Source organism: Oncorhynchus kisutch, linkage group LG1 (assembly GCF_002021735.2).
Source record: "Oncorhynchus kisutch isolate 150728-3 linkage group LG1, Okis_V2, whole genome shotgun sequence".
In the NCBI taxonomy this organism is placed as follows: domain Eukaryota; kingdom Metazoa; phylum Chordata; class Actinopteri; order Salmoniformes; family Salmonidae; genus Oncorhynchus; species Oncorhynchus kisutch.
Window position 1 is genome coordinate 71,992,435 of NC_034174.2, and position 23,054 is coordinate 72,015,488.

Here is a 23,054-nt window from a genome sequence, read left to right on the forward strand (position 1 = left end):
CCTTCGTTAGCAAATTATTTATTCCATTACAGGTTATTCAGTAGTTATTTTACATTAAAATGGCTACAAATTCGATCAGCATACTGTTGTAATTATGGTAAGTTTCGTTTTGAGGAATTTGATAACCAGCTAGCAGGGATATAACGATAGGCTCAGTGGCAAGGACACTTGAAACCAGTTGGGTGCTTTGTGTGCAATTGCGACAGTGGTGGAATCGTTTATGGCAAATGAATGTTAAAAAAAACGTTTGGTTGCTAGGTAGACGGATAACGCGGAGGGATATGATGAGAAGAAATTAAGTAAAGTAGCTAGCTAGCTCGCCAGTCCGGTAAGAAATAACCAGTTATCTAGATAAATACCCATTCAAATACGTTGACTGTTAGTTGATATAGCATGATGTTACCCTTGTACCTGCTACTAAGCAGTATGAAGCAGGTGCTGTCTCAACAAACAATCGTCAGTTAGCATTAGCTGGCTACCTAACCAACCTAGGCTAGCTAACTTTAACGGTACTCTTATGGGAGAGAATTCCTGTCATTTGTCAAGGTAATGTTATGAGGATTTGCCAGAATGGTATTTAGAGAGGAAGCTATGTCGTTTGGGTTGTGCCGCAAAATTGTTTAGTTTTTGTAACTACTTTCAAGCGAATCCATGTAACGTTCGCTAACTCACTCGGATTAGCTGCTAACCAAACACTGAGATTGGTTTACGCAAACAGTCCTGTTAGCTAGTTACACTCCTCGTTTCACCACTAAAATGAACCAGTGAATTATATGAGGGCAGTTGGTCATTAACATAGCAAACGGGAACACGCATTTAGTTTAATGGCACGTGTATAGCTAAACAGTAAATCCACACTAGCATGTCACAACTACATAGGCAACTCAACTCCACGATTTAAAACGTTGAGTTTAATCGGCTAAACTCTGCACTTAACAATTTGCTTGGTGCTCTATGCTGACATTTTCCACACGTGCTCCCAAGCACACAAATAAACATATGAGGTATTCAAGCGGCAATCCACAGTTCAAACAATAACTAAGCAGGTTTCCCGCTACTGTTTCGGTAAAAGGTTGAGGGATTGGGCTTTGGGAAATGTAACCACACTTAAATTCACAGACCGACCATCATGATATAAAAGTACAGTTTTAACCATGTATGAGGCTATAGTGTTTGTTTACATTTACTTTGTTTACGAACATGGGGGAAACATATTTTGGATTCTGATGAGTTATGACAGTTAAACTAAGCTCATGTGGCAGTTTAAGTTCTACTCTTCAGGAATCAATGGGTTTATAATGTATTTATGTCCCAACATTTTGTAGTAATTGCAGATTGCCCATTCATTGATAAGACTTGCCAGCAAAAATACAGGGTTGAATTAATTGAATAAACCTAAAAGATGTTTAAGAGCCTACAGTAGGCATATATAAAGATGGCAGGTAGCCTAGTGGTTAAGAGTGTTGGGACAGTAACTGAAAGGTTGCTGATTCGAATACCCGAGCCGACTTGGTGAAAAATATGAGCACTTAATGCTAATTGCTCCTATAAGCTGCTCTAGATAAGTGTCTGCTAAATGACTAAAATAATACATACATGAATCCTATCTAGTTTTGAAGCTCATCTCCTGAAGAAGCTACCTTTTCCTTTCTGTGCCATCACATCTTTGCATGCGGCTGCGGGACAGCGAAGAAATCATGTCAACAATTATTACCTGGATTGTGTTTTTTAGGAGCACTGTGCTCCCAAGTTATAATTCCAGGCAGCACAACTAAATATTTAGGAGCTTATGCCCCCGAAATGGTAGCTCTGTAGAGCCCTTTGGGGGTAGGTTTAAACATTCTGTGGTGGTTGCTAGCTAGATAACATTAGCTACCCTATTGCAGCCAGTGGAAAGTTATGAAGACTAACTTGGAAACATTTAAAAAGAAGGGCTTCCTCTTTTCTCTATCTTAGGGAAGCATGAGAAGGAAGCGAGATGGTGAAAGGCTTTGCTAGGTTGTATGATGGAAGGACTGGGAAAGGAGAGATCCATATGCAGTTCTAGGCCCTTCCCATGGCTCAGTCATCCCGAGAAAGAGGCCTCGTCCCGGCTCTGGAAACTCACAGACTGCTTCTCCACCTCCGAGCAGCAAAACACCCCAAGTTACGACACAGACAAACAAGTATGTAACATCTCAGCCCAAGAGAACATTACATTCTGCTTCAATTAAGTATTGGCATATTGTACCCAGAGACCGATGATAGTTTACGTTCTATGCTGGGTATGAAATACAAAACCCCCATCAGTCAATAAATTGACTGAATAGTCACTAACGATACATTGAATGTAGGGTTTTTACATTTATTGCGTACCATTTTCTTTTTTAAGGACCTTAACTGCTTGCGGATTAGTGGGACGTTAGCGTCCCATTTCGACACCTTCCGGTGAAATTGCAGAGCCCCAAATTCAAATTAAATTACTATAAATATTAAACTTTCATGAAATCACAAGTGCAATACAACAAAATAAAGCTTAACTTGTTGTTAATCCAGCAGCTGTGTCAGATTCCAAAAAGGCTTTACCGCGAAAGCAAACCATGTGATTATCTGAGGACAGCACACAAATGCATAATTCATTTTCAACCAGAGAGTTGCGACACGAAAGTCAGAAATAGTGATATAATATAGGCCTTACCTTTTGAGGACCTTCTGTTGGCACTCAAAGGTCCCAGTTACATTACAAATGGTCCTTTTGTTCGATAAAGTCCTTTTTTATATCCATAATAACCCAGTTTAGCTGTTGCGCTTCAGTCAATAATCCACTCGGTTTCCTGCCTTCAAAATGCATACAAAATGAATCCCAAATGTTACCAATAAACTTATCCAAACAAGTTAATCAATGTTTATAATCAAACCTTAGGTACCCTAATTTAAGACTGAGAATCGTTATTGTCTTTACCGGAGAAAAATACCAAAGAACGCACTCTCATTCACACGCTTGAAAACACTACAGCCAAAATGGGAGCCACCTAGAAAATACAATTTCTGGCTTATTTTTCCAAAAACCAGCCTGAAACGCTTTCTAAAGACTGGAAGCCCCAGGAACTGCAATCGGGCACGATTTCGCCCTATTATAAAAGTGCCAGCCATTGAAATCAGTGGTAGGAAGATTTTTTTTTGGGGGGGGGGTGATGGTTTGTCCTCTCACCTGCCATTTCAGTTCTGTTATACTCACAGACATTATTTTAACAGTTTTAGAAACTTTAGAGTGTTTTCTATCCAAATCTACCAATTATATACATATCCTAGCTTCTGGGCCTGAGTAGCAGGCAGTTCACTTTGGGCACGCTTTTCATCCGGACGTCAAAATACCGCCCCCCTATCCCAAATAAGTTAAAGCTACTACTACTTTAAATGGTGTAGCTATCAATTGTCCCATTAACATTCGCCCACATAAGCAAACTTATTTAATAAGTCCCTTTCAGGTAATGAACGATATCAGCTAAATGTCCACAATAAGTGGTCGGTGTCAATTTGTGGTTTCTCTTCCCAGCTCTAATCAATCGTATTATAAGGGGTAGACATTGAAGATACTGATTTCAACATGGAGCGACCAATTAATTTGAAGCTTTGAGAGGAAGCAGTGTGAGAATTGTGGAGAGTGAAGTCTGTGTAATAAAAGAGGATTTAGGGATCCTGAGTGGCGCAGCAGTCTAAGACGCTAGAGGCGTCATTAGAGACCCGGGTTCGATCCCGGGCTGTGTCACAACCGGCCGTGATCGGGAGTCTCATAAGGTGGTGCACAATTGGCCCACCGCCGTCAGAGGAGGGTTTGGCCGGGGTAGGCCGTCATTGTAAATAAGAATTTGTTCTTTAAACTACATGCCTTTTTTTAAATGAAGGTTAAAAAAGGTTACAAACATAATAGTGGAATGTAGCATTTTAGTCATAACAATGTACATTGCTGCCTCCAGTCATTTTAGATAGGCTTCAAAAGCCAGAGACTGTTTGTTCCTGAACTTGGTTGTTCTAGAATGATAGTTCCTCTTATTACATATCGTGAATCCTCCCAAGGCCACTATCTGACGTGTTAGGCACACATCTCTTTACTCTTATCAGTGAACTGGCTTACTTTCATCAACCTCGTTTTCTCTACCATCTTACGGCTCTGCTATGCTATAGACATCGGGCATCCAGCATTGCCATCAGCCATTGAGGAAATGATTCCTTTGACATCAATGAAAGCTGCTATACTGCCGCGTTGCGCTCGCCTTTGCGTCCCATCCAACGGCAGCCTCCAAGCTCAAGAATCGCAGAGGTTCAATTCTCGAGTGAGAAAGGTTGATTTTTGGTTGCATATGCCCTCGACTATACATCACTGGTTATTGAACTAAGATTTATGCAGTCAAGAAGCTACTAACTAGCTAACAAAATCAGCTTGTGTAATTGGAGGATCATTTGGTACAACCACTAGCAATAATTGAATGAGTACCTGCAAAAAACTGGACCAAAGCTATTGTACTTGTGCATAATCCATGAATATGGTACAGTAGGGGAAAGTAAGACTCTCCGCTCTCAAAACAATGTTCTGTGTAGCAGGTAGAAAGTCACATTGACACGGCGCTGAAGGCAAAGCAACGCCACGTGTGTAGTAGAGCTGAGGTGTAAGTTGTACAAAGATGGGTCAGGGTAAACTAGAATACATTGCCCCATCAAATCAACGTTTATTGGTCACGTGAGCACTGTTCCGTGAAATGCTTACTAACTCTCCACAATGCAGTACAATATCAATCAGGAATCAAATGCCAAATAAAAAAGTACAAAAATAAGTAGTAAGCATGAAATGATAATGCTGAGAAATAACCTTTTTTGTTTGTTTAGTTTAGAAATAACCTTTTTGTTTGTTTAGTTTAGAAATAACCTTTTTGTTTTAACTTCTTTTCTCAGAACGATTACATGGACAACAGAAAGCCAGTATTGGAGTTGAAAGATCTGCCTCCTCCTCCGCATCATACCGCTGCCTCCCAGCCCTTCCCCCTCTCCCCCCTCCCTCTGCCCCCCCCCTGTCTGCCTCCTCTTCCGCAAGACTCCCTCCAACAACTACAACACCAGGGGGGTAGTCCCAAAGTAAGCGTGTGCACTCACTGTGAGCACTGCAGCACAGACCCATTAGGTCGTGGTGGTTATGGGGTTGTTAGTGGTGGAGGTAGCGCTAGTATTAGTAGTGGTGTCGGTGTCAGCAGTGGTGTCCCACTCTACCTCCCTCCAAGTTCTCAGGAAGCCTCTTTCAGCAGGCTAGGAGCCAGTCAAATAACGCCAACCACCCTCAACTCACACCCGCACTTCCCCAGCCTTGGTGGTGGTGGAGGGGATGCCAGAGCCACGCTACTCCCCTCTGGGAGCTACAAGCTCCACATCCCCTCTGTAGACACCACGTCCCAGCCCCTACCCTTTCAGTCTCACTCCCACCTACCATGCTCCTGCCGTACAGGAGGCCTTCTCAGACCTCTCCACTCTTACCCCTCCATCCCTTTACCCTACAACGAGTCTAAATTCAATACCACCTCCGCCCCCCACCATAGGACTTGTAACCTGGGTACTCCCGCTGGGTATTACCCCTGTGGTGGTGATTACAATCCTGCCACTCTGGGGGTCCAGAGATCATTGGCAGCACACAGTGACCCCCACATACCCACCTCGGGACATATCTGTTCTTCTAATGCTATGCACTTCAATCTTGAACGCACAGTTTGTCGCACGGGGGCGCACTACTGCCGGGATTGTTTGACGAAGGTTGGTGGAATTCTCTTTGTTCACTGTGGTGGTGGCACTCTATTGTATTGGGTGTCACTTGTATACAGGAATGGGCAGTACTTTGTTCAGTTACATGCATACAAGTTACAATTTGTGTCATTTGCCCATCATTTAGAAATGACTCTTTGCCCATCCCTGACTCTACAATATTCTACAATACAACATTTGAAGACATGAGTTGTTTTGTCTGACTACAGAATTATAACTTGTTCTTTCGACGTGTTTAGCCTGCAGACAAGTTGTGGCCTAACATTCCTCTGCCCCTGGCCCAGTCGGTCTCTGTGCCCATCCCCGTGTGTAATGGCTGTGGGACCTCCTCCGATGGCCTGCTACTGCTGGGTTCCAGCCTGGGCAAATCTGCAACGAAGTATGGTATGTATTACTGTAATGATGCCAGTCGTTTTCAGAAGGGCACACTGTACCAACATTTTTCTCAAAAACAATTCTCACTAGAGACTAGAGGTCGACCGATTATGATTTTTCAACGCCGATACTGATTTTTAAAATTAATAATTTTTTTTATGTACTTGTAATAATGACAATTACAACAATACTGAATGAACACTTATTTTAACTTAATATATTACATCAATAAAATCAATTTAGCCTCAAGTAAATAATGAAACATGTTCAATTTGGTTTAAATAATGCAAAAACAAAGTGTTGGAGAAGAAAGTAAAAGTGCAATATGTGCTTTGTAAGAAAGCTAACGTTTCAGTTCCTTGCTCAGAACATGAGAACATATGAAAGCTGGTGGTTCCTTTTAACGTCTTCAATATTCCCAGGTAAGAAGTTTTAGGTTGTAGTTATTATAGGAATTATAGGACTATTTCCCTCTATACCATTTGTATTTAATTAACCGTTCACTATTGGATGTTCTTATAGTTCTTATAGTCACTTTAGTATTGCCAGTGTAACAGTATAGCTTCCGTCCCTCTCCTCACTCCTCCCTGGGCTCAAACCATCAACACCACGACAACAGCCACCACATCGAAGCAGGGTTACCCATGCAGAGCAAGGGAAACAACCACCAAGGCTCAGAGTGAGTGAAGTTTGAAACGCTATTAGCGCGCGCTAACTAGCCAGCCATTTCACTTCAGTTACACCAGCCTCATCTCGGGAGTTGATAGGCTTGAAGTCATAAACAGCGCAATGCTTGACGCACAACGAAGAGCTGCTGGCAAAACGCACGAGAGTGCTGTTTGAATGAATGTTTACGCGCCTGCTTCTGCCTACCACCGCTCAGTCAGATACTTAGATGCTTGTATGCTCAGTCAGATTATATGCAACGCAGGACACGCTAGATAATATCTAGTAATATCATCAACCATGTGTAGTTAACTAGTGATTATGATTTAAGTTTAAGATAAGATAATGCTAGCTAGCAACTTACCTTGGCTTACTGCATTTGCGTAACAGGCTTATGGAGTGCAACGAGGGAGAGGCAGGCCGTTATTGCGTTGGACTAGTTAACTGTAAGGTTGCAAGATTGGATCCTCTGAGCTGACAAGATGAAAATCTGTCGTTCTGCCCCTGAACGAGGCAGTTAACCCACCGTTTCTAGGCCGTCATTGAAAATAAGAATGTGATCTTAACTGACTTGCCAAATTAAATAAAGGTGTTTAAAAAAAATCGGCAAATTGGCACCCAAAAATACCGATTTCCGATTGTTATGAAAACTTGAAATCGGCCCTAATTAATCGGCCATTCCGATTAATCGGTCGACCTCTACTAGAGACATGCAGCACCTCCCAGTTATGCTCAATTTCTGAACACGTTTGGTGTGTGTGTGTCCCAAGGTTCTCCAGAAGGTCCTGAGAACATCCCTCCGGTGGGTGTTTTCTGGGACATCGAGAACTGCTGCGTTCCCAGCGGTCGCTCTGCTGCAGCTGTGGTCCAGCGCCTCCGCAGCCACTTCTTCCAGGGCCACAGAGAGGCAGAGTTCATCTGCGTCTGTGACATCAGCAAGGAGAACAAGGCCGTCATCCAGGAGCTGAACAACTGCCAGGTAACCTGTGTGTGATCTGAGTCCCTCAGCTGGTAAAGTGTTCCACTCTATTCTTCAGTCTCTGACTCTACCTAAATGAGCAATGTCTGATAGTCTTCTGGTAATTTTTTTCCCCCAGGTGACGGTAGCGCACATTAACGCTACCGCCAAGAACGCTGCGGACGACAAGCTTCGTCAGAGCCTGCGGCGCTTTGCAGAAACACACACTGCCCCTGCTACTGTGGTGCTAGTCTCCTGTGCGTGTGCTCATTTTACATTATGAATGTTAAAACTGTTTCTTTCATTTCGTTCGTCCACTCCATACCTATGTAGTTAACCCCGGTTCCGAATCCGTTTCGCAGCCGACGTGAACTTTGCCAGCGAGCTGAGTGACCTCCGGCATCGCCATGGTTTCCAGGTGAACCTGGTCCATAAGAGCGGTCAGACGTCGGACGCCCTGCTGCAGCACGCCCACCGCCACGTGGCCTTTGAAGAGATGGTAGCCGACCTGCCGCCCAGACAGGCTGTCAAATCACAGGTAGGCTTCAGAGATGCTTAATTGATATATGTAATCCATATTGCAGAATGTCAGAAGTTCACTTTTCAATAAATGTACAGTACTCTGACTGGTTGCTCAGAGACATCAGACATCTGCCCTTTAGGCATTACTTCTGGGCGATCTGTAATCTTCCCTTTACTCTTCCAATGGTTCTAGACCTCTTTACATTTGACTTTTGAGTCATTTAGCAGACGCTCTTATCCAGAGCGACTTACATTTTCATATTTTGCCATACTGGTCCCTCTGTGGGAATCAAACCCACAACCCTGGCCTTGCAAGTGCCATGCTCTACCAACTGAGCCACACGGGTCCTGTGTCTTCCCTCTCGTTCTACAGTGTGATCTTCAGTAGTGTAATGCTACGAATTACAGGACTCCGACCATGTAAACGTCTTGTCATTTCAAAACACATTTCCAAAGAATGTTCAAAAACGTAAACCCAGAGCGGTCCCCTCTTCTCTCTTTCCCTCCTCTCCTCCCCCCACCAGCTCGGTTTCAACCTGCTCTATGTGTACAACCTGCCGCCGGGCTGCGACGGCAAGAGCGTGGGCAACCGCCTGCGCCGCCTCTCGGACAACTGCGGGGGCAAGGTGCTTGGCGTCTCCATGGCCACCGGCACCGCCGTCCTCCGCTTCGGCTCGCAGGAAGCGGCGGAGCGGGCCCGCAAGCGCATGGAGAACGAGGACGTGTTCGGCCGTCGCATCACCCTCTCCTTCTCAGCTCCGTCCACTGAGGGGAACGACCCGACCCCACCACCACCCTCATCTGAGACTCCACCTCCGCTTCCAGTTCAACCTCTTCCCTCCTCCTCTTTTTCCTTCCTTCCCCTGGAGAATCTGCGCTCCCCTAGGAGGAAAAGGCGTGCGAGGCGTGAGTGTCAGAGAGAGAGGGAATCCTCGCTCCCCCTCTCCGTTCCGGTGCCTGAGAGGCCCTACAGCCCCAGAAGGGGTAGCGGGGGGACACCTTTCCCCGTTCCCCCCCAAACCAGAACCCTTCCTCAGGTCAGCAGCATCCTGCCGTCCCCCCGTGCCGCCTGTCCTCCCCTAACCCTGTCCATGTCCTCCACTCTGCCTGCGCTAACCTGTGGTTTTTAAACTAAAGCCATGCTTCATCCCATGCTTCATGTAGTTTAATGCCTGGTCTGTTTCTGTGCTTTGTTCAACATTTCATGTAATGTTTTAATCAATGTGTGGCATTTTAACACTTTGTTCCATGCTTCATATAATGTCTATAATGTCTGTTTTTTTCTCATTGCGTCAATTAATGCCTCGATCAATGTTTCATCTAATGATTGCATATCTCTCTCTCCCACATCTTTGCTCTATCCCATGCCTCATCTCGTCAGAATCCTGCTTCTGTTTGTAATCGCTTCCTGTCCCGCCGGCCGTAACAGTCTGTTTTTTATGGTCTCTTTCTTCTACGCTTTTGATCTGTTACTTTGATCTCTGTTCTTTTTATTCTGCTGCTCCGTTGCTTTGTCTCCACCTGACAATAGAGCTGAGGGGAAGACTGCAGAATGGTGATGATAATGTCAGAGGTATGACAATAAAAGAGGTTGAATAATACTAACAGTGGGGGAAACGTATAGCTGATTTTAATAAATAGCTTTGGTAAAAATCACCAGCATTCTGAAGGACCACTTCCTCTCAGCTCTATTGTTTATTTATTAGTCTCTTCCACTTCACATCCATTCTGCCAAGCTGATGGCTATTCTAATACATTCACCACTACATATCTAGTTACACTTTGGTTGTCCCTCTCGTGCAGGAGCTAGGTGGACTGGAGACCAAGCCCAAGATTGGGGGTTTCCCCCTGGAGAAAGGCCAGCGCAACTCCTCCCCCCACAGTAACGGAGAGGGGCCGTCCCAGCAACACCCCATCAAGGCCGGGCTCATAGGAGAGTCTATGTTCAGCTGCAGGAGGTACTCTATGGACACCAGGGCCCCTTTCAGACTAAAATGAAGAAAGACAAATGTACTAAATTTTAGATGGTTCCATCACAGTTGGTTCCCACAGGCTTGTATGTGTTTTTACCTTCAATATTGTAAAATGGCCTGCAAAAAGTATCCCTGTTATAGAGGGAAGTGTAGAACACATAGGCAGATGTAGGAATTAATAAGCAGCTGTTTCTAAATGTGGTGGCTTGTGCTCAAACTACTGGAGCTGAGGTGATGCCTAAAACTCTCACATGCAGTTGTTGTTTTCAGAGAGCTGAGTATGCCATAATCTTTAAACTTCGAGTTAATGTCCCCTCTCCCATCAGGAGAGACCTCTCCAGCCCCTGCAGTGCATCGGACTCTGAGCGTCATGTGGACCGGAGCTCTGGAGAGTTCCAGGTCAGCACCCCCTCTGCCTTCAGCAAGCTGACCCTGCACAAGACCTTTAGCGCCTTGGTCCTCCCCCAGCCACAGGGCCTCTCCCAAGGCTCCTGGTCCTCACGGTGAGACCATCAGACACTACAGAATTACCTGTTTGTTTCTTTACCCTGTAAGCAGTCTTTAGGCGAGGAGAGACGTCAGTCCATGCCTTGGTTTTAACTTGAGCCTTTTTTATCCCCAAAAAAACAATGCAAGGGAATATCCCCCAAATTATTTGTAAAATTTCCTGCACGAATCGTCTTAAAGTAACCTCATTAAGCTACACAAATATCTGACACTTTGATGATTTGGTCAGGACATTTCAATCTATACCTTCCTATGGTGCTGCCAACCAACCCACTCAACTCCTCTCTTTCTCTCTGCTCCAGGAGTGGATCCCCCTGCATGTCGAGCCGCTCCTCCCCCCTAATAGGCCCTCCTCCCCGGGGCAGCAGCAGCCCCTGTCTGCCTGTGGGCCCACAGGCCTCGGAGCCCTTCTCGGACGGGGCAGACTTACAGGTGGCCAACCTGGACTACAGGATGTCCCGTAAGGAGCTGCAGCAGAGCCTGCACGACGCCTTCTCCAGACACGGACGGGTGAGTCCTGTACAGACAGTATTCTGATGCTATTCATTATAGATGAATAGAGCTTTAATCTGTCTCCCATTTGAGGCTAAATAGCAAGATGGCGAGGTCAGGATTTAGTAGTTTAGTGTCATTGGTTCAACCTATTCTGTCATTTTCTGATGCGGCTGTGTGTGCTTGTGCCAAAAGTGCTCTGTAGTATTTATATGGTAGACAGCACTCTATGCCAGCGTTTCCCAAACTCTGCCCATGGGACCCCAAGGGGTGCATGTTTTGGAATCTTGCCCAAACACTACACAGCTGATTCAAATGATCAAAGCTTGATGATTAGTTGACTATTTGAATCAGCTGTGTAGTGTTGGGGCAAAAACCAAAACTTGGGGTCCTGAGGACCAAGTTTGGAAAACCCTGCCCTATTGCAATGTCATTGAGGAAGGCGTTGGGATTTCACTGTCACAATAAGGTCAAATTGCTTGTGCGTCATTCGCGGACACTGTAGACGACATGAAAAGCTAACGTGCGTGTCTCCAGGTTAAAGGCGTAGAGCTGAGTCCCCACACAGACTACCAGCTGAAAGCCACTGTCCAGATGGTCTCCCTACAGCAGGCCATCAGTGCTGTGAGCAGCCTGCACCGCTACAAGATAGGAAGCAAACGCATCCACGTCTCCCTCATCACCGGGGCCGGCAACAAGTTTCTAGCCATGCTCCGGTATGTACAGTACAGCTAGCATTGATGCAGTACTCTCTCCCATACGTGTCACATCATTTGGCAGTTTCATGTCTTCGATCGGGGAACTCGGCACCATCCTTTTTTAAATGTCGCCAACATATGATTTGTACCTGGTTTGAGATGGATTCGGATGGTATGAAAAGGTTTCCTCTTTCTACAGCTCTGAAATCTTCCAGATTCTCCAGGATGCGCCAGCCAGCTGTCTTCCCCTTTTCAAGTTCACTGAAATCTACGAGAAAAGGTGAGTCATTTTGCTTCTCTCCTCCTCATCACTCAACCTCCCTCCACCTCTGTAGGAGTTAGTCCTATGCAATGTTAAGTACTGTGGCTGTGTTTACACTTTTTCCCAAAAGCATCTTAATGCTAAGTTCAACAGAGCTATGGGATCCTATGGTTCTAATGAACTTATTCTTAAGATGCTTTTGGGAAAACGGGCCCTGATCTTTTTTTTTCTCAGTAATTGGTCTTTTGACCAATAAGATTTGATTGGTTAAAAGACCAATCAGTGGGGGGGAAAAGATCCGAATTGGGCTGCCTGTGTAAATGGAGGCTAAATAAAGGCTGTCGATGTACTTTATTAATTCCTTTCCACCTCTCCCAAGATTTGGTCGTAAGCTGGTGGTGAGCGACCTATACAGACTACAAGAAGTTGTGGCGGTGAGGGAGCAGGGTGGAGGCAGGCTGGTGTGTCTCCTCCCCAGTAGCCAGGCCAGGCAGAGCCCTCTGGGGTCGTCTCAGTCCCAGGAGGGGTCCTCGGCTAATGGTAGTCCTGTGGTGTTTGAACAGTTGGAGTACCACGAGCCTGTCTGCAGTTACCACTACACACAGCAGAACTTCAGGTAGGGATAGACTGAAAGACCCATATGCACACACACACTCACTCACATTTATGTCATCTTACAGGACTCTTTTTGGAAAAGTATTTCATAAGAGCTCGATCTCTCTGTCCCCCCCTGTAGTGAGGCAGACTTTGACCCAGACTCGTATAAGATTCCTTTTGTGGTGGTGTCTCTGAAGACCCTGGCCTCCCAGGTCCACTGTCTGCTACAGTCCCATGAGGGAACCCTGCCCCTGCTCAGGTAACCAACGCTGTCTCTGCCTGGATAGATTAACGGACAGTGGATGCTTAATGATGTTGAATTCAATAAATGGAGTGGGAGAGATCTGCCTTGAAATAAAAGTGAACTTTTATGGGAAATAACTTTTTTAATTAAGCAAAACAATATTTCTAGAACCCATTTCATACAAATGGAGTACAATGGCCATTTGGAATTTCCTATAACACTGTAAATGTTAGTAGATTTTGTGTTTCATGAATATTAATTTTTCTTTCCTTTGACTTCAGTTTCTCAGAGTGCTATGCATCAGAGTTGGGCCCCCTGGTGGTGTCTGAAGAGGGGGAGGAGGAGGGGAGTGTCCCCTTGGAGCACCTTATCACCTGTATACCAGGCATTAACATCGTCACTGCTCAGAACGGCTTCAAGGTCATCAAGTGGATCCACAACAAGCCACCCGCATCCAACACAGGTACTGATCTGACTCTCAACCCTAACACTCAGGGAGAATTACATAGAAAACCTTTTATTTAGACTCACAGAGGAATCCCCTGGGGTTCATAAAAGCAATACAAACCTACAGAATTTAAACCCTATATTCATTAACAATGGAGGCCCCTATCGCATAAGGCCATTCTCAAAGACACTTGACGATACTCGGGAGGCAATAAGAATTGTGTCGATATTGCGATATGTTGAGCTAAAAACTGCTTTCCTGACATTTTTAGTAGGTGGATACTGTGCTGCTGACGCAGATACCAGCACTCCAAGACAGAGCTGCACCCATACTACTATCATAATAAAAGTCATTAAAACCTCTTGCTGTGTGTGTGTGTGTGTGTGTGTGTCATAGACCAGTGGACGCAGCGGTGCAAGTCCCCAGTGGGGAACCCCCAGTTGATCCAGTTCAGTAGAGAGCTCATTGACCTGATGAAGGGTCAGCCCTGCAACCTGATGCCCATCAGCAAGTTCATACCTGCCTACCACCACCACTATGCCAAGCAGTGTAGGGTCTCTGACTACGGATACTCTAAGCTGCTGGAGCTACTGGAGGCTGTGCCTCACGTACTGCAGGTATCATACATACACGCACAGTTTAATAAATCGCTCCATTACACAGATAATCAAAGATGGCAGTTACTCAAGCTCAATTAATTGATACATGATGGATCACATTTAATCTTGCTAGTTAAGTGACATCCTAGCTCAAACACACAATGAAGAGACTGGGAGACCATCTGCTATCCCTTCTGACAAAGCCTTGCCCACTTTGTTTCTCATTACACACTTCAACAGCCTTGAGGTTAGATCCCTGACAGAAACAATTAGTACAACATCTAATAGATTATTGCAGCAGGAAGTGCTAGCATACACTCTCAGTGGTGGCGACCCTGAAGTAAAATCAGTTTTTCCTCTCTTAACTCCAGATCCTTGGCATGGGGACCAAGCGTCTGCTGACCCTGACCCACCGTGCCCAGGTGAAGAGATTCACCCAGGACCTCCTCAAACTGCTCAAGTTCCAGGCCAGCAAACAGGTGACCGTCACGGACTTCATGCAGGCCTACCATTGGTCAGTACTGCCGCCAGGAACTGCCCACTCCGCCACTCTCTAGCCAAAGAGTCTAAATTTCATGCAGACCAACCACTGGTCAATTCTATAGGAGGACTGCCCATTCCCATGCTCTCAGCTAATCATGTCTATTCCAAGCGCTAAGCACATTCCTGTCAGCTATTGTTAATTAACAGTAAAGTATTTGTTTTCTGACTGATTCTGTTGCTATTGGCTTATTTGGAGGTGTATTTACTTGTTATGGTGTTTTATATGATTTCATTTGGAAGTGTATTTACTTGTTATGGTGTTTTATATGATTTCATTTGGAAGTGTATTTTCTGTGTCAAATGGCACCTTGTCTGTGTGTGTTCATTCAACGTGTTTCTATTGCTACAGGTGCTTCTCCAGAGACTGGCAGGTGCTGGACTATGGGATGTGTGATCTGATGGACCTGCTAGCTGAGATCCCTGACACCACCATCACCATCACACACCAGGACTTGGACACTGTCATCTCTGTACCCAAGAGAGGTGAGGTTGAGGTCCCTCTGTATGGGTCTTAGGGTATGCAACATTCCGGTAACTTCCCCAAAAGGATTCTGTATTTTTCGTGGTTATTGTTCCCAGTGTACTTCCACCTGGGATTTGGGGAAAGCTTTAGGAAGGACATGTGAAATATTGGTAACGTTTGTTTAGAAAATATGTTCAACTTAGGACCAGACGGTTGGGTTGTTGTCTTGTTTGTGTCTGTGGTTGTACATTTGATCCCTGGGGGAAAATTGTGAAATATTAGTCACTTTTTTGTTTTGGATTTATTTTGGGATTTTTTCAACCCAGAAATTCTCTTGGAGATGGGTAAGAATATCCTTGCCATTGGAGGGCATGGAATAAAGTAATGCATTTCACACACACACATATGCCCGACTATCTCCTGACTGTGACCTGGCTGGTGTAGCAGTAATGCCGCAGCCTTCGGTACACTTCTACGGTGTCGGCCTACTGCCTTTTGACACAACCTCTTTCCACACTGTCATGCTCTCTCTGTTCAGTAAAGTCAGAAAATACCTGTTCTACTTGGGATGTGGTTGATGTGGTTGGGGATCAGGTTGTTTTTCCCTCTACATGTTTTTCTGTATAATCTTAATCTTTAAAAATGGCTAATTAAAAAAACGGCAAAAAAATGAAATGACCTGTAATAGGAATTACCAGGTGAGCTAAAAGAAGAGAAGTTGAAGTAAATGTATAAATACATGGTTTATTACAACAGGGAGACACCATCCAGCAGAGAACATATCTAACTGGCTTCAAAAATATATATTATAAAAAATAAATAAAAAACAGGGTTTTTAACTCTTGCCCTCCTTTGTCTCGTCCCCCTCAGATCGTACATCAGATGAGATGGAGCGGACCAAGCAGTTTGGTAAGGAGGTGGTGGACCTACTGCGTCACCAGCCCCACTGTCGCATGGCCTTCTCCAAGTTCATCCCTACCTACCACCACCACTTCGGACGCCAGTGCAAACTCGCCTACTACGGCTTCACCAAGCTCATGGAGCTCTTCGAGGCCATTCCCGACGTACTCGTGGTGGGTGGAGGCCAGAGTCATTCTCTGTCCCAGGAGGAATGTGTTTTTTAATTATTTGTAGACTTCAGAGTACTGCAGGAGAAGCCATTGATAATGTCAGATTATCCTCAATTTATCCAGAGCACTACCTTAATTTGGAATGATTTGGAAATGAATCGCAACGTCTGACAGTAAAAACTGTCACACCCAGCAGCTATTTTTCTTTTCACCAGCCACAAAAATTTTGTGTAATAAATATTGGTGTACATCTCATTTCTGTCCTAATGGGTCATTTATTATCAGTTCAAATAACGTTATTCCGAGAGTAGAGTGGACATTTTGTTATGGAACCTCTCTCTCCCCAGGTGTTGGAGTGTGGAGAGGAGAAGGTGCTGACCCTAACAGAGGTAGAGCGTGTGAAGGCCCTGGCTGCCCAGCTGGTCAAGATGCTCCGTTCCCAGAGAGACTCCAGCCTGCCTGCTGCCCAGCTACTGTCTGAGTATAGCAAGACCTTTGGCTACGGCCTGAGGCTCCAGGACTACGACGTCTCTTCCCTGCCTGCCCTGCTCGTCAAGCTCTGCCACGTCGTCAAGGTATGGTTGGGACTTTCTAGTCAGTCCAGTCAAATACATCTGTAGTAGGCTGTTGTACTTAATAGATTTAGACTGATTTAAATGGTTGTGATACTGCATGTTTTGATGGTTGTCGACCCCAACACTGAACAAGAGCATCCTGAGCTATACAAGACCTCGTGTAAACATTATTTTGGCCCCTAAGGATGAGTAACAAGTATTTCTTGATATGAATTGATGTCACTGAAGTGGCTTTGATGAATTTTGAGCATGCAGGCCCCTTATTGGTGGGTTGAAATGTCATCTTTATATTGGAAATGAGCCATTTCCAGATTCAGCCATGTTTTCTGAATACCAAGGTTCATCTCTCACCTCCAACTGAAGGCACTTTGATACCTGCTGCAGTATATAGGGATTTTTATAAATGCATCTGATTTGACCTTCTCAGGTGGTGGACGGCCCTAACGGCCGTGAGGTCCAGCTGATCAACAGGAAGTCTCTGCGCTCGTTAACGTGCCAGCTGCTGTCCCTGCTGATGGGCCTGGGGCAGCACGAGGGAGACGGCTCCGTCAGCGTGGAGGGCTTGAGTCTGCTGTATCATTCTGTACATGGGGTACAGCTCAACCCCTGTGAATACGGCTTCCTCTCGCTCAGCGAGCTGCTGAAGAGCCTGCCTTACCTGGTGGAGGTCGGTGGACTGGACCATAGAGATATCATACTATACTAATGTTTAATTCTAGTTCTATAGACTGGAACCTTTTTGCTCTACTGCCTATTTGTCTGATAAGAAGGATCATGGATTCCTGTGAAAACATTTTTAGGGCTTTTTCACAGGGTCTTAAAGTTGGGTAGCATTGTGTTAGTCGGGTTTTGTAATTGTCTGAGACATATTTCACAATCCTTTTGAATGAAATACTGTGGTTATGTTAGAATATTTGGAATAATGACCATTTGGTCTTTGTGTGTAGGTCTAGTCTAGACCGAGGTTGGCAAACTACGACCCGCGGGTAATAACAAAAAAACCTCTTAAACCTCAAACTAGACCAAATATGTTGAAATGACAATGGACCTATACATTTTCAAATAACTGACCGTTCTGGCCCACCCCCCAAAAATGTGTGGCCCTCTGTTTGTTTAATTTTGAAATCCCAATGTGGCCCTCGAGCCACAAAGTTTGCCCTCCCCTGGTGTTTCTCATAACTTCCCTTCTCTCTTCCCCCCCCCCTAGCTGTTCTACGGTGAGGGTGAGGAGGAAGGCGAGCGTGGCGAGGAGAGAGTTAGACTCACCCGTCTGTACCAGTTTGCCCGTAGGGTGCGTGCCCTGCTCCACACCTACCACTACCACCAGATCTTCCTAACGGAGTTCCCCGGGGCTTACGCCAAGTTCACCGGACACGTCCTCCAACCTCGCTCCTACGGCTACGGCAGCGTAGACGACCTGCTTAACGCCATACCACAGGTACAGAATTAGGCAACTTCTTTTTTTAAGTGCTTTTCTCAAATTCAAAGCTGATAGACAAGAAACGTCTAGTTAAACAACATGTTGGAAATACACAGATGTGTTAATGATAAGATGGGAATTTATAACGCTTTTATCTATAAAGAGTTCTTCAGCATATGGACCTGCACTGGGGATATCACTGTCGAAGCAGCAGATGTAGTCAATGTGGTTAGTTGCCTTCTCTGTCCCTGCACTGTGCGGCTTTAGACCCCATAGCAGACTCTGTGGTGATGGATGGATGGGGTTTGTGGTAATTAAATGGGATGTTGTTTCTGCCTGTGTGCAGGTAGTGTGGATCAAAGGGCATGGCCACAAGAGGATTATCGTTTTGAAGAACGATATGAAAGGTAAAGACAAATCAACAGTCTGGCAGCAGGAACTGTGGAAACAAATGGCTTTGGCCTTACCTGCATTTAGTATTAACATACGGGAAGGGGTTGTTATCAGTTCATCTCATGGGCATCATGTTGTATGATCCTTCAACATGAGACTAGTTGAATATGACATGTAATGGGAACAGAAGTCGTGGTGTTTTGCTTGTATGATGGGAACAGAAATGGTAGTGTCTTGAAGGCCCAGTGTTTACTCTGTAATGGAAAGTGTAATAATGGTCTGTGGGTTGGTTGGTTCTCCTCAGCAGCTCGAGCCACTGGAGCCAGCCCTGCAGCCTCAGAGGAGCCTGAGGACGGGGCCAGCCAGAGAGACAGCCCCTGTAGCAACACAGAGTCTGGAACTCACAGCCGAGGTAGCTAACCACACCACTGGAGTCATAGGCACTATTACCAATGTTTTGATGTTCTTTCTGCCTTGTAGGTGTTTTTAGGCTTTTTAATAGTTGTTTATACATTGAAGCAGAAATTAAGTCTCTTTTTCTCCCTCAGGTGTTGGTGGGGTGGAGACGGAGCTGCTGTGTCTGACTTCTCCAGTAGACCTGCTGTGTGGCCCAGTACCCTCCTGCCTGCCCTCTCCCCAGCTGCACCCTGACCTCGTTCTCCAACAGGCTGACCTCATCCACTTCGAGCAGATGCCATCACCAGCAGGTGAGCTGATCACGTGATCAACCGCGGTTCAAACCCAGGTCTTGTGTGTGCAATGAGACTGTTAGCCCTCCTAGGCATTAGCTTCAAGCTTACTCGTGCTCCGCTATACACACAGCCGACATCTTCCCTTGGACTGTTGTGGATATGTGTTGCCATTGTGTTTTTCAGAGCTTGATAAACCTGAGGAGGAAGCTGTAGCAGAAGAAGTAGCAGCTCCTGCTGTCTGTGACACATCTGAGCCTATAGAACTACTAACTGACCAGAATGTTGTTGTTTTGGTTTCTACGACTACCAAGCCTCCACAGAATGTGACCCGCAAAATAGCGTCCATTGAAAACAGCCCCAGCAAGAGGACTCCTCGCAATAAAGTGAAGCTGGCAGCTAACTTCTCTTTTACAGCCGCCCCCTAAGATAACTCACTGACAATCACATGCTGGAACAAGCGCACACACATTCATCACACACATCTCGAGAATGAAGAGTTGATCGGCTAAATTGTAAAAAGCCCCAAAAAGAATGATTTGTTTTTAGTCATGCCCCTCGCAACAAACTGTGATGTTATTTCCTTTCTTTGCCTTTTCCCCTTTTCAAACTCAATCATCGTGTTGATGTAGGTGTTCCTTCACAAAGCCATGCGTTTTCTTGTTGCAGTTATTTCTGCAACAGCCATTCATTTTTCAAAGCCGTGTAATTTTAGTCAGATTAATGCATGTCCAGGAATGTTTTGTGGTAGATATTAATTATATACTATGGATAAATTGTTTGGAAACATGATTCTCTAAAAGTGGAAAGAGAACTTCCCCACATGGGACAATACAGCAACAACAAATACTGAGGTAGTTGGCACTGTAGCCACGAGTTTACACTGCAAATCGCAAAAGATGCCTATTTTACCACTGAATACCCTTACCTCAACTCAAAACCCCTCAGAGATTTAATACAGTAACTTGTTTAAAAATGGGAAGTTATATAGGGATTTTATATCATGTGTCAAGGAAGCTCTGAGGGAAAGCTATATAAATATGTAGAGAAACGTCATTATTTTGATACTGCCTTGCTATGTTTCAAGAAAGGAACCGTAAAGTGTCTACTGCCCTCTCCGCTGTGTTGTCCCCATTGCATTTAGTCTTCGGGACAAATGCACTTCTTCATACAGCTAGAAGTTTAAAAAATAAATAAATAAAAAATATTTGAGCTTTGTAGGTAGTATTGACAATTATCGTTGAGTAACCATGCCCATCTCATTCTTTTAACTTTCTCTTGGGCGATGTTTAGCATTGTGTTCAGTTCACTGTCCAGTGTTAGAGTCCTCAGACATCGTTCCACCTTGACTATGTGCTTTCCTAAAGTAGTAGCCTATATGGCTGGTGTTTTCAGTTTCTCATTCAAGTATCGAGTCAATGGCAGGAGTGATCAAACTGCCAAAATGGCTTCGAAGTAACTTTGACGACAGTCTGGTCTCAGTCAAATCGATCTAAGCTTGTATCTGTGTGTTCTCAATGGGGTGTCGCAATCAGCGCTGTCTCCGACAGTGTGAAAGAGAAGGAATTCTGACTTCTCAGTGAAGAGTATTGAACGAGCTCTTGGCGAGGTTGAGGGCCAGTCTGCCTTGGGCCGTTATTTAGGCAAGGCAGAAGCCGAGACCCTGAATACTCGGACCAAGTGTTAAAAAGCTTGGAGGCAGGGTGAACAAAGATATGATGACACTGTTTCCTGCCGGAAGCTAAGTAGAACTTATTTCTGTTTTGTATTTTTAGAGATTGAGTGCGGTTTACACTTGAATAACTTATAGGTGGTGTGTAATATGCATGTTGTGCATAAAAACAAACATTTTATGCATGGTGTAAACCTATTAGGTCAGAAATCAGACTGTTGGTGAACTGCATTTTTTAAAGAAATTAGTTGAAGTTGTCTTGTTTCCACAGAAACAATATATTAGAGGTATTGTTTACATCACCCTCCCCCCACTCCTGGTTACTGTTTACATCACCCCTCCCCCTCACTCCTGGTTACTGTGGAAACGCCCAAGGTTGTTTTTGTTCAACCTTGTTGCTTTTTGTCTACATTTTCAGTGTTGTCTCTACTGGTTGAGTAGAGGAGCTGGGATTTTTTATTTTTAAAACAATGAGAGACTTGGTGTTTTTAGTAAAAGTGGAGAGAAAAGATGGGCACTTGTGTGCTCCAGCTACACATGAAACAGCAAGAGGGGCCCCTGGAGGCCCCCGATAGGATCAAAGGGACAAAGGCCCTCGTGCGGCGCTGGACAACGCCTGGCTCTTACAATGGCTTGTATCTGCCATGGCGCTTAGTAAGGGATGGCTACTGAATGGACTGGAGACATAACATACCTCAATCGTCTTTACATAACATTTTTACTTGTTATTGTCTATAGATTTATTTTTTGTTGTTGCCTATCCTACGTGTTGATGAGTGCTGATTGTACCAACCAACCCCAGGTTATGACAGAGTTCCTACCTACAAGCATGGTTTGGAAAGAAGGCATGATTTGATGTAAGGGAAAAACAGCATCCCTATGAACAGATGTTGAAAAATGCAGTTTTCTCTCTTGTGCTGCTACTGTGTTGAAGATGCAGAAAAGACCAGAGAATTGGGCCAGGGCCCCTGATGTCCATCTCCTTTGATCCAAAATGTCTCCTTCTGTCAGTGTTACTGTATGTGTTGGAGATTCAGTTGAAGACCAGAGAAATTGGGCCAGAGCCCATGATAGTGATCTCCTTGCCAAGAGCCAATATGGCTGGTCAGATTCCTGTCAGTGTTTTTCCTGTTGACTGTGTTTCAAATTGGCATCTAATTTGATTCTCCTCGTTAGTTACTAGACTTTTGTGTTTTGACGCCCAAGATTTCCTTCCTATTTCTAATTACATGACTCAAGGAGGTGGATTTCCCAGAATCTTGAGCGATTTCCGATACGGTATATTGAGGGATAATGGCTTAAAGGCTCAGAATCTTTCCGAAAGTGTTAGACCCCGTTTGAACAATGGGCAGAATCTTATTTCTCTTTAACAAAGGGACAATCGGCACAAAAATTGCCTTAAAATTGTGCACTAAAACTTAAATTATACTTTAGTTTGGCCTCGAAAGATACAACTGCGTTTTACGTTAGAACTAACTCCCAGGTGCTACAGTGTCCACTATCTCAGAAGGCAGAGTTAAAATAAGAGGTACAATTTTCATAAGTTTGCTTACATCAGTAAAAAGCAGCATGTACTGGTAAAGTACTCCGTATGCACCTTTGCATATCTTTGGTTCTTGTAAAAGGAGGTTTATTGTGGGTTTGTTCATTTCGGAGGTGAAAAAAATAATTGTTTTGTCGCTGGTTAATTTGTATCGGACTCTACTATAGTGCGATTTAATTGGATCTTGAAGTGAGTGTCATGGTCTGCGTCTGAAACGGCAGCATATCCCCTATATAGTGCACTACTTTATATGAACTCTGGTCAAAAGTATTGCACTATATAGGGAATAGGGTGCTATTCTGGATACTACCCTGTCTGTCAATGTTTGTTTGCACTTCTCTTAGTCTCTGTTGTACTCTCATGGAACTCGCCCCCTCCAGTTTTCGTCATCAAGGTTATCCTTTGTGATAACTTTTCTGTTCTGTATTTGTTTCACTGAAGTATTCTATCGTTCCTTCTCCCTGTTCCCCCTTCACCTCACCATACAAGACGTTGTTGTGACCGTTTCATTGATGTTGAGGGGACCAAATGATTTCTGTTGAATAAATCACTCAAGCATTA

The 23,054-nt window shown here is 44.7% G+C and overlaps 1 protein-coding gene across 7 annotated transcripts; it reads left to right on the top strand.

Annotated features, from left to right (window-relative positions):
• Positions 1–193: 193 nt before the first annotated feature.
• Positions 194–23,054, top strand: LOC109893359 (meiosis regulator and mRNA stability factor 1). 7 transcript variants are annotated; one of them, XM_031831927.1, is made up of 27 exons: positions 194–328; positions 1,957–2,165; positions 4,930–5,775; positions 6,024–6,168; positions 7,596–7,804; positions 7,923–8,040; positions 8,146–8,321; positions 8,830–9,342; positions 10,109–10,263; positions 10,605–10,781; positions 11,088–11,295; positions 11,815–11,993; positions 12,175–12,255; positions 12,617–12,853; positions 12,974–13,093; positions 13,360–13,541; positions 13,923–14,143; positions 14,497–14,639; positions 15,018–15,151; positions 16,002–16,204; positions 16,549–16,776; positions 17,204–17,443; positions 17,984–18,214; positions 18,543–18,603; positions 18,894–19,001; positions 19,138–19,296; positions 19,465–21,250. In XM_031831927.1, exons 2-27 carry the CDS (start codon positions 2,004–2,006, stop codon positions 19,704–19,706), a joined length of 5,478 nt encoding a protein of 1,825 aa, XP_031687787.1. In that variant the 5' UTR covers positions 194–328; positions 1,957–2,003; the 3' UTR covers positions 19,707–21,250. The 7 variants fall into 7 exon arrangements, with proteins under 7 accessions (XP_031687787.1, XP_031687789.1, XP_031687792.1 ...); XM_031831929.1 differs by lacking the exon at positions 194–328 and adding an exon at positions 336–546 and having other exon boundaries at positions 19,465–23,054; XM_031831932.1 differs by lacking the exon at positions 194–328 and adding an exon at positions 336–546 and having other exon boundaries at positions 18,897–19,001; positions 19,465–23,054.